This window comes from Haplochromis burtoni, unplaced genomic scaffold (assembly GCF_018398535.1).
Source record: "Haplochromis burtoni strain Fernald_Lab_line unplaced genomic scaffold, NCSU_Asbu1 Contig_94, whole genome shotgun sequence".
NCBI lineage: Eukaryota > Metazoa > Chordata > Actinopteri > Cichliformes > Cichlidae > Haplochromis > Haplochromis burtoni.
In genome coordinates, this window is record NW_024582455.1 from 1562788 (window position 1) to 1577007 (window position 14220).

At 38.6% G+C, this 14220-nt stretch overlaps 1 protein-coding gene across 2 annotated transcripts; it reads left to right on the forward strand.

Annotated features, from left to right (window-relative positions):
* Nucleotides 1-890: 890 nt before the first annotated feature.
* LOC102312104 (thymus-specific serine protease) lies at nucleotides 891-14013 on the forward strand. Of its 2 annotated transcripts, none has more exons than XM_042222766.1 (12): nucleotides 891-964; nucleotides 1594-1769; nucleotides 3490-3589; nucleotides 5809-5938; nucleotides 6263-6386; nucleotides 8030-8107; nucleotides 8406-8453; nucleotides 8550-8669; nucleotides 11166-11330; nucleotides 11567-12306; nucleotides 12410-12564; nucleotides 13435-14013. In XM_042222766.1, exons 1-10 carry the CDS (start codon nucleotides 904-906, stop codon nucleotides 11753-11755), a joined length of 1191 nt encoding a protein of 396 aa, XP_042078700.1. In that variant the 5' UTR covers nucleotides 891-903; the 3' UTR covers nucleotides 11756-12306; nucleotides 12410-12564; nucleotides 13435-14013. The 2 variants fall into 2 exon arrangements, with proteins under 2 accessions (XP_042078700.1, XP_042078699.1); XM_042222765.1 differs by having other exon boundaries at nucleotides 11567-12251.
* The last annotated feature ends 207 nt before the right edge of the window (nucleotides 14014-14220 follow it).

Consider the following 14220-nt stretch of genomic DNA (forward strand, 5'->3'; position numbering starts at 1 on the left):
ATAATTTTACCACGTCTGCTGCCACACTGGCTGACTTGAACATTGCAATTGCTGTCACTGCTGCTGCTGTCTGCAATGAGACAGCTCTGCGAGGCAGACATGACAACCAAATAAAAAAGGTTTTAACAGAAAAGACTGTAATACAAAATCTATTAGACTTAATTTGAAATTCTGGTAGAACTATAATATAATATAGTATTTGTTCTAAAATTAAAGTATAATTTGTATTTACCTACAAATATTTACTGATAGATACACTAGTAATGATTCAAGTTTTTAGTGCGAAGAAGAAATAATTATACTGTAAGTAATTTGAATTATACTTTAGGTATATTGCAGGAAAGGAGAAATAACTTTAAGTAGTTCATAACTACTTAACAGTTACGCACAGGTAAGAGTCTCACTACCTCTTGGTGAGTAGTTTGCATTGGCAGATATATCAACATTGTACACATCCTGAATGTAATGATGTCATTCCATAATATTTGGATTGTATGTTTTAATAGATAGATAGATAGATATGAACTTAGCCTCTGTGTGGACATAGGATAGTCTCTCTCACTACTCCAATTAGGAAGCCGCAAAAAGTTGAAAACTGCCCTCTGTAACTCAACCATTCAGAAAAAAGCTGTTACAAAGCAGAGAGGTCTAATTACAGGACGAGGCTGATGCTCATTTCTGCTGAGCAGTTTTTATTAGTGCGCATGCACACACACACACACACACACACACACACACACACACAACACAAACACACACACACACACACACACGCACACACACACACACCACACACACACACACACACGACACACACACACACACACGCAAGCCCTTCAGGGACTATATATGGGACCCATAGAGTGACGTCTTGTGTGTTACAGAGTGGATATAGCATTTAAGATGAATTTCTTAACATTGCGCTGTCTCCTTCCTCTGCTACTTTTAAACTTTGTTTATTCTGGTGAGTTAATGAAAATTCCACTAAATGTGATACTTTAGATCTTGATATAAAGTACTGTGCACAGGCCTTGACCAATTCCTTATTGCTTCATAATTTCCTAGGGAATTAAGAAATAACTGCTTATTAAAATGTTTAAAATGTATACAATATAGTATATAAGGCAAAAACAGGGTTTTTTACAATTCTATGAATTTATTCTTCAACACAGCTTGAACCCTCTTGGTCAAACTTTTTTGTAAATTCTTTAAATAGTCTTCGGGAATATTTCTCCAGACTTCTTGAATGTCATTCAAAGCTCTTTTTTGGATGTTTCTGCCTTTTGTTCTGTTCTCTGTCAAGATGATCCCACGCTGGGCAGTCCATGACAGACAAATTTGGATTCATTCATCATCTTCAGTCACATGAGGATCAATCAGTTGTTTAGATAAAACAAAATATGGTTCACCTGTTCATATCACTAATCTGGCCAACAGAGCTAAGACGGTGCCAAGTTCTCCATTATTTTGCATAAATTATGTTTAGCTTATGATTTAGATTACAAACTATTCAAGTTTCGATTCATTAATTTAAGCAGTTTCACAGTTGTTTTTCTGTCCTATGTTTTTTTGTTTGTTGTTTTTTGCTAACAGGACAGATTCTGAGGATGATCAAGAGGCGTGCACGTGACAACCAGCTTCAGAAAAACAAGCAGCTTCTCCTGAAGCTCACAGTCAGTCTTCATCAGCCTCTCCACCACGTGAAGGAGGGTTGGATTGTCCAGCCCCTGGACCATTTCAACCAACAAAATAGCAACACCTTCCCTCAGGTAGAGGAACGCTGAGCAATGCTTTAATGCTTCACACCCCTGCCTGCACGTAAAGGTTATTCACTTAAAGGCAGTTAAAAGAAAAAGACTTAATGAGGGTTTTTTTTTAAAAAAACACCAAAACTTTTATGTAACTGAAAAATACATAAAATAATCATATGTGGAAAAAGGAAATTTTGCTATTGCTCTAGCAAAAATAACTTCTTACAGGTGTTTTGTAATGACTTTTTTGACATCTTTGATTCCCACTTGGATTCACATCTGAGTTTTTCACTGAATTTGGCAGCGTGTTTAGAATCTTTATCATTACAAAAGGTTCAGCTCAAACCTTCAGATAAACAATCTTATTATTTTCAAGCACTCGTTGACTTGATGCAGAAGAACATTTCCACCACAGTGTTTCATAGTTGGTTCTTCTCCCAAAATGCTATTTTTAGTATGCAGCAAACACATTTCCCTTCAGAGCACATCATTTCATAACGCCTGCTTTGTATGTGTAAAATTTGCATTTTTCGGTATCACCATTTGCAAGAGTTATTTACAGGTTCTCTGATAATATTTTGTGGTTCTTGAGAATTTCTATTTCAGGTTGTCTTTTCTCGCGCTGAATTTGCTGAAGCAGCCAGTCCAAGTCCAGACCAACTTCAAGTTTTGTTTCCTTTGTTTGAAATTTAGAAATCATTTTTTATTTTTTATCATTTTTTATTGTTAGACTAATAAGCTCAAGCTTGTCTTTGAAGGCCTCAGAGAGCTTCTTCCAACTTTGGCATGACATTTAAACAGACAAAATAATACAGCATGCCAGAGGTTTGATCAAAGATAGAGTAAGCCTGTCACTCCCTTAGGAGCATCTCGTCCCCTTTTTTAATATTTTGGATTTGAAATGGTGTGGTTATGTTATTAGGGATTTTTTTTTAAAGATAATGAAGAATATTACGAAATGTTAGTTTTTGATGTTATTTCCGTATATCGTCTTATCTTATCTGTAGGCATTGCATCAAAGAGAATCAAATGTCGGCTTGGTTAAATATGGACGATATCCATTTTCTACTTTTTAAATATGACTCTAAATTTACATTTCACTTCTGGGCACAGACCTCTCCAGTGCGAGTGCATGGTGCTGATAATTAAAGGCTTGATGTTTGAGAGGTCTTTGAAAATCTATGTTAACGATAAGAGAACTCTTCCATCAGTCAGATCCTGTGAACCAAAAGGAGGCCATAATTTATTTAAAGCACTGGAGAAGATGCCATCGTGTGATATTTCTGAAGACTGCTTGGATTGCAGTGATGTTGATAAAACAGATGCCCTGTCAGCTCAAATCGCAAAAAAGGCTGCGTGCAGCAGAGCAAGTGTCCCGTCCCACTGAACCCTGCTGCTTTCACTTTGTTGTGGAGATAAGAGCTAAACTGAGTTGCTGTGGTTCTTAAGAAGCAGAGAGTGAGCGGTCCATTCAGAGAAATGTAGACTAGATGAACCTTTTTCATCACTCCTGATTCAGCAGGGAGTGACAGGGTGGCGTTTCCTGACAGCATGAACTGAAATGTTCGGCCTCATTTAGCTCTTGCAGCCATTTGAGGCAGCCAATGTGCAAATTTTCCCACTCCAGCATCAAGTAAAGGATTACTCAGAGCAAGTCCTTGAATGTGCACTGCTGCCGGTTTGGGCGAGCATAAATAAAGCATGTCTTTCTTCTTGTACTTTTCTCAATGTCCTCCAGAGGTTCTTTGTGAATGAGGCATACTGGCAGCATCCTGATGGCCCGGTGTTTCTCTACATTGGGGGAGAAGGGCCCCTCGTTGAGTATGATGTTCTGACAGGTAGTGTAAAATACAGCACATATCGTCACCTGTTTGTGCCTTTCACAGATCAGACACGCATATGAAATCAGTGTTCAAAACACTCAAAGAACTGGCAACATAATGAATTAAGAATCAAACTTTGGAGGTAAAGTGATGCTCATCTGCGAGTATATCTGTGTTTTGTCTTTTTTGTACCCTAAAACTTGTTTTGTAAGTACCCGTAATCCCAGAGAAGCGTGTATAGGAGACATAGGAAAAAGTAGATGTTGGTACTGGGTTACAATTTTAAAACACACAGACACAGTGCTTCTATACTAAATTCACCTGTTATCATACTTTACTGCTAAAAATATACTGTGGAACAATTTTGTAATATACAGTAGATCACTAATCATTAATATTGCATAGATTGTTGTTTAACAAGGACAAAACTTTAAAGAAGACCTATTATATATTAATAGAGTCACTTTGCAAGATCTTTGAACTCCTCCTTCCTTCCCCTTTTCGTCCATTTTTCCTATAAGCAACCTTTCTTCTGATTGGCTTCCCCACATAAACAGAATACTTGAAAAGCTGGTAAGCAGAGCTTCAGTACTCATATAGCCAGAAAGTGTGTTGCAGAGATCGTCATATTAATGATATCCCATGTCACTAATACTCTGCACATTGCAATTCCCTCACGTTCTGTAACATCTTCCTGATCTGCTCGCCTCACCACCATGGGCTTTCAGCCGATTGGCCCCTTGTCTTTGCAACTCTCTCCACATTTGCGACACTGATTCTCTCCCTATCTTTAAAGCAAGCCTTAAAACAGACTTTTTTAAAACTTGCTTTTTCTGTTTAATTTTAATTTTATGAGCCTCTGATTTAATTTAATTCAGTCAGTTTGTCCATACTGTGATATTGTTATTTAATTGCTTTTACCATTGAGTGTCTTGAAAGGTGTATATAAATAAAATGCATACTTTTTATTATAGTTATCCCTTTTCTATGACATCATACAGATCCAATCACAGAAAAAAATGTCTAATACTGAGGATTTAGATCAGTCTGAAGCCTGTGAGCTTTATCCTCACAGCAATTACTACAACTTATACACTGACCTAATTTTTATAAACACCGGCCATGTTTAATATGAGCACAGACAGCAGTCACAGTGCATTTATGACAGAAAATAAGGAAAGTGATTAATAGGTCCAGCAAGGTCAGGGAGGAGGCTGTATTTGAATGGCTATAGCTATTAGCTACATGTAGATGTTGGTTTTTATAAATCATTAGTTCATTATTTTGATAATAGTTGAGATCATTTAGGATTTTTCTAAGCACAATGCCAAAATGATGGTTGACAAGAAATTATACTTATTTTCACAGCTAATTCAACACTATCATTTTGATATTTTCTTGTTTTTCACATTGTATGGCAGTACAGGCTCAATCATCACCGTCACCATTCATATATCAAGAAGATTATAGATGAAAAGCCTTTCTGATGGCACCACTGTCATATTTTAATGAAAAAATATATATATATCGAGAGTTCATTCATTCGTGTTTTCTGAAATTAGTCTTCAAATGTGCAAACAGTCTAGCCCCAGAGCCTCTTTCAAGAAATGACCAAAGAGAAGAAGAATCGTTAGGAGAATAGTGAACAGGAAGTGTAAAATATCACAGCAATATGGAGAAGATCAGCATTCTCTGTAAAAGCCTGTTATCTATAAACACACTTCCACCTGAAATCAAATTAATTACAGACCTTAAATCTTTCACGGTAAAGGTCAAAGTTCGTAAAAAAGCACAGAGCTGCAGCTATTTCAATTAATTAGAATTTCATAATTATTCATATTTTCTAGGAATCATGTTATAATCAATGCGTCTCTGTATGTCTTTTGTTAGATTTCTACATTTTGTGTCCAGTTAGTGTATATTTAACATAGTTTTGTATCTACAGTACATCGTGGTTCTATGTGATTGAATATTATAAACTTTTATTTATTAAACTGCATCATCTGGATTGTATAAAATTGATCAATAGTGCAAATAGTCACTAGTTACCACTTAATAGTTTCCATATTTTTGCTCAGACCGTAGCAGGACAGTGTAGCTGGACACATGACACTTTGTAACTTTTTAAAATTACACTCACTTTTAAGCCTCTCGTGTACCGTACCTGCATCTCTAAAAAAATATTAGGGCTTGCTTCAAAATGAATCTTATCTGCTTCGAACATGTTTTCCCAGGTCACCATAGTGACATGGCTGAAGAGCACGGTGCTCTACTTCTGGCTCTGGAGCATCGTTTCTATGGTGACAGCATTAACCCTGATGGCCTCAAAACAGAGAACCTGGCAGACCTAAGCAGCCAGCAGGCGTTAGTGCTGACTCTCTACCACTGTGTGTGTGTGTGTGTGTGCGTGGGTGTGTGTGTGGGTGTTCATCATGCAAATGTGTATCTTTCCCATCGTATTTCTCCTGCATATGAATGCACACCTGTCTATCTTAGGATTCATTAGGCCATAGACTATCAGTAATTTTATTTGTAAGTCAGGCAAATCTAATGTAATTTTGTACATTTGATTCCAAGTATCTCTCTGTCGTTTCATCTATCTGATTACATTTGTCTTCGTGACTTTTGTGCAGACCTCTTTAGATGCATGTGCACTTTATTTTTTGTAATTTGTTTCTTTTCATTCAGACTTACTGACCTGGCTGCATTCCACCAGTACATCAGCCAAAACTTCAATCTGACGCACAGAAACACATGGATCAGCTTCGGAGGCTCATACTCTGGAGCTCTATCAGCCTGGTTCAGAGGAAAGGTACAGGACATGGTTTACATATGGAAGCATTCAAAGATGCATAAGGCTTCAAACTTTAAAATACAGCACCTCACAATCTTTAAAAACTAATCCTATAAAAGACAGAGAAAGATTTTAGAGCTTATTGACTGTTCTTCTGGAACAACACTTCTTCTTCCTGATACTGTGACTGAGATATTTGTTCTATATCATTTTACAAAAACAGATCAGAGCAACATATTTGTATTTCATACTGACAGGAAAGATCTAGTTTAGGGAAAAACACAGCGTGAGTCATTTGTTTCCGAAGAACTGTAGACAGGCAATAATTCATAGATGCTCTTCTGTTTATACCCTGAGGAGATAAGAAAGTACTGAATCTCATCTTACTATATGAATGTATCACTTGCTTTTTTTTTTACTTACATTTTCAAGTCCACAAACTATAAGAAGATGATTCTTTAAGTGAATATTTGTGGTTACTCTTGTGCAATGATTTTCTAGACAAAGAGTTAATCAGTACCCTTTCTGAGGTCATGACGTTACTATGCTACCTCTATGGTTTTGTTAGTAAATCCCATAAAAAGACTAAAATCGACTACATTATAAAAAAGTGTTTCCCACTTCCAGATTTTTTAACATATCTTTCACATGTTGAATTGCATATTTTAGATAATCTAACTAATTTTAATATTAGCCAAATATAAGCAGAGTACATACAAAATGCAGTATTTTAAATAGTGATTTCAGGTAATGGGGGAGGGGGGGGGGAGCTCACCAAAGCTTTTCTGGACTTTACCAGAAAATCCTGAAGGAGAATGTCTGGCCGTCACGGTTTGGAGTGGCCTAGTCAAAGTCCAGACTCATGATGTTTGGCATGACCTTAAAGAGGCCGTTCATGCTCAAAAATCCTCCAGTTCCTCCAAAGTGATGTGAAAGACTCATATTATTAGTTATCAAAAACATTTGATTGCAGTTCTTGCTGCCAAAGGTGGCACAACCAGTTATTAGTTTTAGTGGGCAATTACCTTTTAAAAAGAGGATCATGTAGGTCTGGATAGCTTTTAATACACTAAAAAAACTACTTCTTAAAAGCACTTAACCAATAAATAAATATTCAAAACTGCAATTTTGTATTTACTCTGGTTATCTTTGTTTAATATTAGAATTTCTTTGATGATCTGACACTTGCAAATGTGAGAAATATGCAAAAGAAATAAGAAATCAGGAAGGAGCATATATTCATATATATCGAAGTACATCGATTGCTGCTTCCACTCTTCATAGCCTGCATGCAGCTCTCCATGAATTCATTCCCAAAGAAAGATGAAGTCTTTAAGTGGTGTTTGGTAAAGAAGATTTTAGGAAATACTTTTAGAACATCTGAGGATGAAGCCACTTTCAAGTATGGATTTGACTGCTGCATTAGTCCCTGTATAGCAAAAGCAAGGAGCTAAACCAAGCTCAGTCACCATATTAAGCGGAGTCGTGTGTTAGGTAGTGTAACGGTGTGGAGAGGAATGTTACATGTTAAGTTTTGGATATAAAGACATATATAGATTATCGGGTTGTTAACATTGATCTTCATGTTTTACAAAAATCATGTAAACTCAACAGAAATATATTAATTGTTTTTGTGTGTCTTCTCTCGCTCTGTACTGCAGTTTCCCAATCTGGTGTATGGAGCTGTGGCCTCCTCTGCTCCAGTCAAGGCAAAGCTGGACTTTTCTGAGTATAACAACGTAATACGACACAAACCATGGTCACAGGATTTAATATCACCATTCATTTAATTATTATTGATTTCTTTGTGTTTTCATCGCTGACTCTTATGGGCTGAATGTGTTTTTCACCATCAAAGAAGTAACTGTGATCAAGTCCAGTTTTTCCCTTCTGATGTCAGTACACCACAAAGGTTCCTCCATAACCAGGACTTGACCTTAGGTTCCTCTGTTGTACCTACATCCCTCCAAACAGCTAAGGTGTCTACTGAAGTTCATTTCCTTTTGAATCACATATCTGCCCTTTCCTCTATTTCAGGTTGTTGGCTTGAGCCTGTTGAATGAGGCAGTTGGTGGCTCAGAGAAGGTGAGAAGTCTGCCACCATCTGTGCATCATGTGTCAGGGATTAGATTTTAGTCTGTTACTTTTGTCTGTTAACTTCACACCATCCACTTCCCGCAGTGTCTGTCTAAAGTGCGTGAAGCGTTTGCTGCAGTGAAAGAAGCCCTGATGAGTGGAAATATCAACCAGGTAGCCTCAGACTTTGGATGCTGTCAAATCCCCAAGGATCCTTATGATCAGGTGATGACATGCTTTGATGGACACCAAGCTCTTGTTCACGCAGTTCTGTTCATTTTTTGCTTTTTAAAAAAATTTAATATATACTTTTTTGTGATAACTTTCTTTTCCCACTGTATGCTGGTAATAAGCTGTTTGAACCTTTGCAATCATGTGAAAAAGAAAGCGCAGCTTTATTTTAAACCTGTCTACAGTCTTTCTGTGATAAACATAGGACAACTGTCAGGTATATTATTGCATTTTATTGCAAAGTTCAACTTGATGGTAAAATGCCAAAGCTGTAGTTGCGAGACCTTCACTGCAAAACATAATATGGTACTTGTCCAGTATAGAGTGTTGCTCTCTTGCTACATATATTTAAACAAATATGGAGGTTAATTCAAAATTATTCATTTGCCTATCACGGCTGCCGGGGCGAGCCGTGTGGTGAAGGAGGAAACGGACCCAAAATGCAGGCAGTGGACTGGTGATGAGAGAGACAGGTGGGCAACACACCTGGGAGAAATCGGAGCTGACGGGACAAGGGAAACGTAAACTGAACACACTCACATGAGACGGGGACCTTCAGAATAAAACAGGAAACTCAGACACAGAGAACCAGACATGACACTGAACTAAACAGACAGATTCACAAGCAGACAGTGTGACCAGGGCAGGCACAGAACAGAAACCTAACAAATGGCAAATCATAACAGAATACATACTCAGAATAAACAAAAGCATAAAGAAACACAAAACACTGAGTCAGCAGACTCAGGACCATGACATTGCCTGCCTAATGAAGAGCTATGGGTCACTGAGTCCAGACTTTACTGAAGAGGGTGCTCAAAATGGGAGTCATGACATGAGGTTCAAAAACTGGAACTTAAACCGTGTACTGTCAACAGTTCTTCTTGTGGACCGCCGTGTTAGCCATTAGGTGTTCTGTATGTACTAGCATGATCCTTTCTGAGGCCAGAAAACAGAAATGAAAAAAAACAGCAACAACAAAAGCTAACCCCAAAAAGCAGAAGCAGTGTGTAGAGCACACGCCATGATTTATTAGCTTGTAGAACCACTTTTAGCAGCAGTAACTTGAAGTGTCTGTTTTCTGTATGTCTTTTTCAAGCTCTCACATTGTTCTGGTGGAAGTGTGGCCCACTCTTCTTTGCAATGTTGATTCAGTTGTTTGAAGTTTGCAGGCATTTATTTATGCACAGCCCGCTTAAGGTCCCACCATAGCATTTCAATTGGACCAGTGGTCCATTCCAGCACTTTGATTATTTGCTTTTTCAACTATTCTGCTATAGATTTGCTGCTGTGCTTGGGATCACTTTCATATTTCATAACCCATTTTCAACCAAACGTTATCTGATCTGTCACACAGATAAAGAGAAAGTAGCTTTCTGAGGAAGCAGCCCTTCCAAATAATGTCCTGATAATACCCTGATGTGTAAAACCTGAACTGAAAGAGGATGCAAGCCTCCTTTACTTTTCACATTCAATATAATGTGGCCACTAAACTGCTGGCCATAGCAGTTCATGGCTTCTCCAGATCCCTGGGAAAGGTCTCTTTTTAGACCTAGCCCTGCTTTCACAGTCCAGGTCAAATGAAAGAGTTTTTTTAAGTAGTAGTATACATAAAGTGGGCTTAATTATTTGCCTACTTGTATTGACTGCGTGTGGGCTGTCAAAGTGTTTAGGCTGGTTAACAAACACTGTACACAGATTCAACTTTTCATGTTAATCTCTTGTTACCATTTATTCATTACTTTTAACTTTCCATTAATATCATTCACTTTTTAGTATTTATCATCTAAAGTTAACAAGTTATTTACTGTATGTTCATTAGTTTAAGCATTAAATTTGCTCACTAAATCTATTTTGCTCTCTTATTTGAACACTGGGCTTCAAATATTAGTGTACTTTTCCACTTCTTTAAGTTGCTTGAAGACATTTCACCTCTCATCCAAGAAGCTTCTTCAGTTCTAAGGTCAAATGGTGGAGAGTCCCAGATATAAACCTAGTGGGAGTATCCCCCCACAGAGGGACAAAAGGACCCCCTGATGATCCTTTAATCGCCTGAGCCAAGGTGTGAAACTGGGTGTGGGTCCCAATCAGCCAGAGTTTCGGATGAGTTCATTGTGAAACCTGGCCCCACCTTATCATGCGAATTCCTGAGGTCAGATGGCCCAGGATGTGAGTGGGCGTTAAGGCGTCTGGGAAGGGAACTCAAAACTGGATTATAGATGGCAGAGAGTTGGTGTCGTAAACCGTCTTCAAGCAATTTAAAGAAGTCCAGACGCTTTTCTTTACAAGCTCCTTTGACTACGATGACCTGGATGACTGAGAACCTTCACAGACATACTTTTCAAATTATTTCCACGTAGTCTCCTAGTTGGCAATCAATATTTTTCCTCATTTAATCCTGTTTTCTTTCTCTTTAACTCTTTCCTTTATTTGTATCCATCTCTTTCCAGTTTTTATGCAAGTGGACAATAACATATTCCTTTACTTTAGATTGAGCTGATGGAAAGCTTGGCCGACATTTTCATGGGAGCAGTGCAGTACAATGAAGAGGGGGTACTCATGTCGATAAATGAGCTCTGTGGCATAATGACCAACAACAGCCAGGAATATCAGGATGGGATGGAAGCCTACAACCGCCTTGTTAAACTCTCACAGGTATGGAGAACAGAGCAGGCTCCTTCTTCCCCTTTACATGTCGATATGTGGCCACCAGATGTCACTGTTGAGCCATTTTCCTGTATGTCTGCTGTCCCTCTCAGAGCTAAAACCAAGCAGTGCAAGCATTTGTGATTCCTTTATGCCTTTACCTTTATGCAACTCCCACAACATCTGTCTACTAGTTTTGTTTCTTTTCTTTTTTGTCTCTTTGCATGTGTTTCTGCACTTGACAGATTTACCGATTCACCAGTAAGGAGCCGTGTTTGGACATCTCCTATGAGAAATCAATGAAGGATCTGATGGACACGTCAGTCCATGCCGGCAGAAGAGGAGAGAGACAGTGGACCTACCAGACATGCACTGAATTTGGCTTCTGTACAACACAAACACACACAGACACTTGTTTTCATATATTAGCGTAATTAGCATAATTAACATAATGCTTTCCCTAGCTGCGTACTCTAACCATCAGAAAATGAATGCCGAACCCTTAGCCTAAACCTAACCATAACCTAATTGTAACCCTGACACTAAAACGGCATTTTGAGCCTGGAAAATGCCTTCAATCTTGTGGAGATAGGCATCTTGTCCCCATAAGTGACTGTTGTCCCCCACAAGTATAGTGGCATGCCAATTTTCTGTCCTCACAAAGTCATGTAGACGTGTACACACACACACACACACACACACACTAACACTTCTTTATCATACGTGATTTTTTTCTTTTCACGTTTGTAGACCAGACTTGTGAGGACGCCACTTGTCCTTTCTCTGGGATGTTGACCCTGCAGGATCAGACTAAGCTCTGTACCACGCTGTTTGGTATTTCCCAGCATTCCCTGCCTGCTCGCATCGCCTTCACAAACACTTACTACGGAGGAGACAACCCCCACACACACAGAATCCTTTATGTTAATGGTGAGAGTGGGTTTGCTACAGACAAAGTCAACACATTTACAGAGAAAATACAAAAGTAAGGCGAGACAGAGAATACCGCCTTTTCTTACATATTTAGATAACCAGCAGGGCTGCAGCACTTTCTTGACTGTTGAAGACTTTTTTTATCACTTCCACAGGAGGAATCGACCCGTGGAAGACGCTGTCGGTGGTGCAGGACGGGACTGAGGAAGGAGAGGAGGCCCAGACAATTTTCATTAAGGACACTGCGCACTGCGCTGACATGTCGAGTAGAAGAGTCACAGACCGCAGCTCGCTCACGAAAGCCAGACAGGTACCCACGCCTCACTGAGAAGTTTTCAATCTGAAAAGCATTTTTCAGAGCAGCTTCACACACCAGTCAGTGCTGTAATCCTTTAAAGCATATTTTCCTCTCTTTCCATGTCTGTCTTAAAACAGCACAGAGGTGCGCTTGAAGAGTAAACAGATCCTATCCTGACGTTATTTCAGCCTAAGAAACAGAGGACAAAATCCACAATGCCCACATTTTCAAGTAAAATTCAAATCAGTGCATTTTACCTAAAGTTTTAGCTATTTTTGAACTTAAATTAAACTTCCAAACTTTAGAAGTAGAACATCTGATATGAGTTAACAACAAAGATGATGCACTCTCTAGTCAAATACATGCAACTGCACATTGCTGGTTAATTACATTGCAGCATTTACACCATATATTTCCAGAGCGTGCCTTGTCTCTTTTAAAGAGAAATGAGGTAATTCCAGCTTTAATAACTGTCAGAGTTGTAAAATACTGCCTCGTGATACAATAAACTATACTGTGAAAGTGTCAGTTAAATGCTGGAATGCATTTTTACACAGTATTGTGGATTTTGTCCTGCATATATATAGATATATAATCTATAAATCTCAAATTAGTTGTGATTTATATATCATAGTGCACAAAACAACCACTTAAGTGCTGCTTGGTGGTGCACAATCACAAATCAAGTGCTTACTGCACTCTTGCAAATCACACATTGCAGGCTTCCCATATCAAAACCAGCCTTTTAAACCACATACTAACCCAGGAAGCACCTTTGCTTTGCGGTATAGTGTGGTAACAATCCTCAAGCAGTTGTAGCATTAGAAACATGAAAAACCTTAATGTATGTCTGCCTTTCTTTCTCATCTTTCCACCTCTCAGGAGATTGAAAAACACGTGGCTAACTGGCTAAAGGCAGCTGCCCAGGAGAAGCTGGAGAAAGGAACGTCCTGATCAGATCACATTATAACCCGATCAGCCCTTATCACCCACGTCTGCAGCTGATAAGAAATAGTTAATAATCTGTCCTCCGCCTCCTCCTTCTCCTGCTCATCATCTTCCATTTCCTCCCTCCTGTTCTCTGCCCCTTTGCTGTCCATCTATAACAATCTCACAGCACAGAGGCCGATCTGTGTATTTATGTGTTGTGCTTTTCGAGATTTTCCTCTTATGTCTTTATTTTGGACTTTGTGCTGAACATTTCTGATGTTTAGGCTGATTGAGTTTTTAGAGGTTTGTGTTCTTAACAGCCATTTCTCACTGATTAATTTTTAAATGGTGCTAGTAAAATAAAATGTTTTTCGTTTTTTTTTTAGCTGAGTTTTGTTTTTGAAGTATTCCTCAGTTGTCATAACCATTAAGTGTCACTAGGGTGTGATATTGCTACATGATGAAAACCATTTCTTGAGGCGCTGCTATCAAAGTCCTGAGTGGCTTATTTGTTGTTTTTGATGAAATACAGTAAGCATGCGAATCTCAAGCATTTGGCTCTGATGTCTTTCTTTCTTTTTGCTTACATTTGTTAAAATCAATGAACTTCTGCGGATGTGATGAGATGGAGACTGTTTGTGACAGAAAGGTGAGGAAATTGTCCCAAGGCCATCTGTTTCCTTGTTTGTGTGTCTGTGTGTGTGTGTGTGTGTGTGTGTGTGTGTGTGTGTGTGTGTG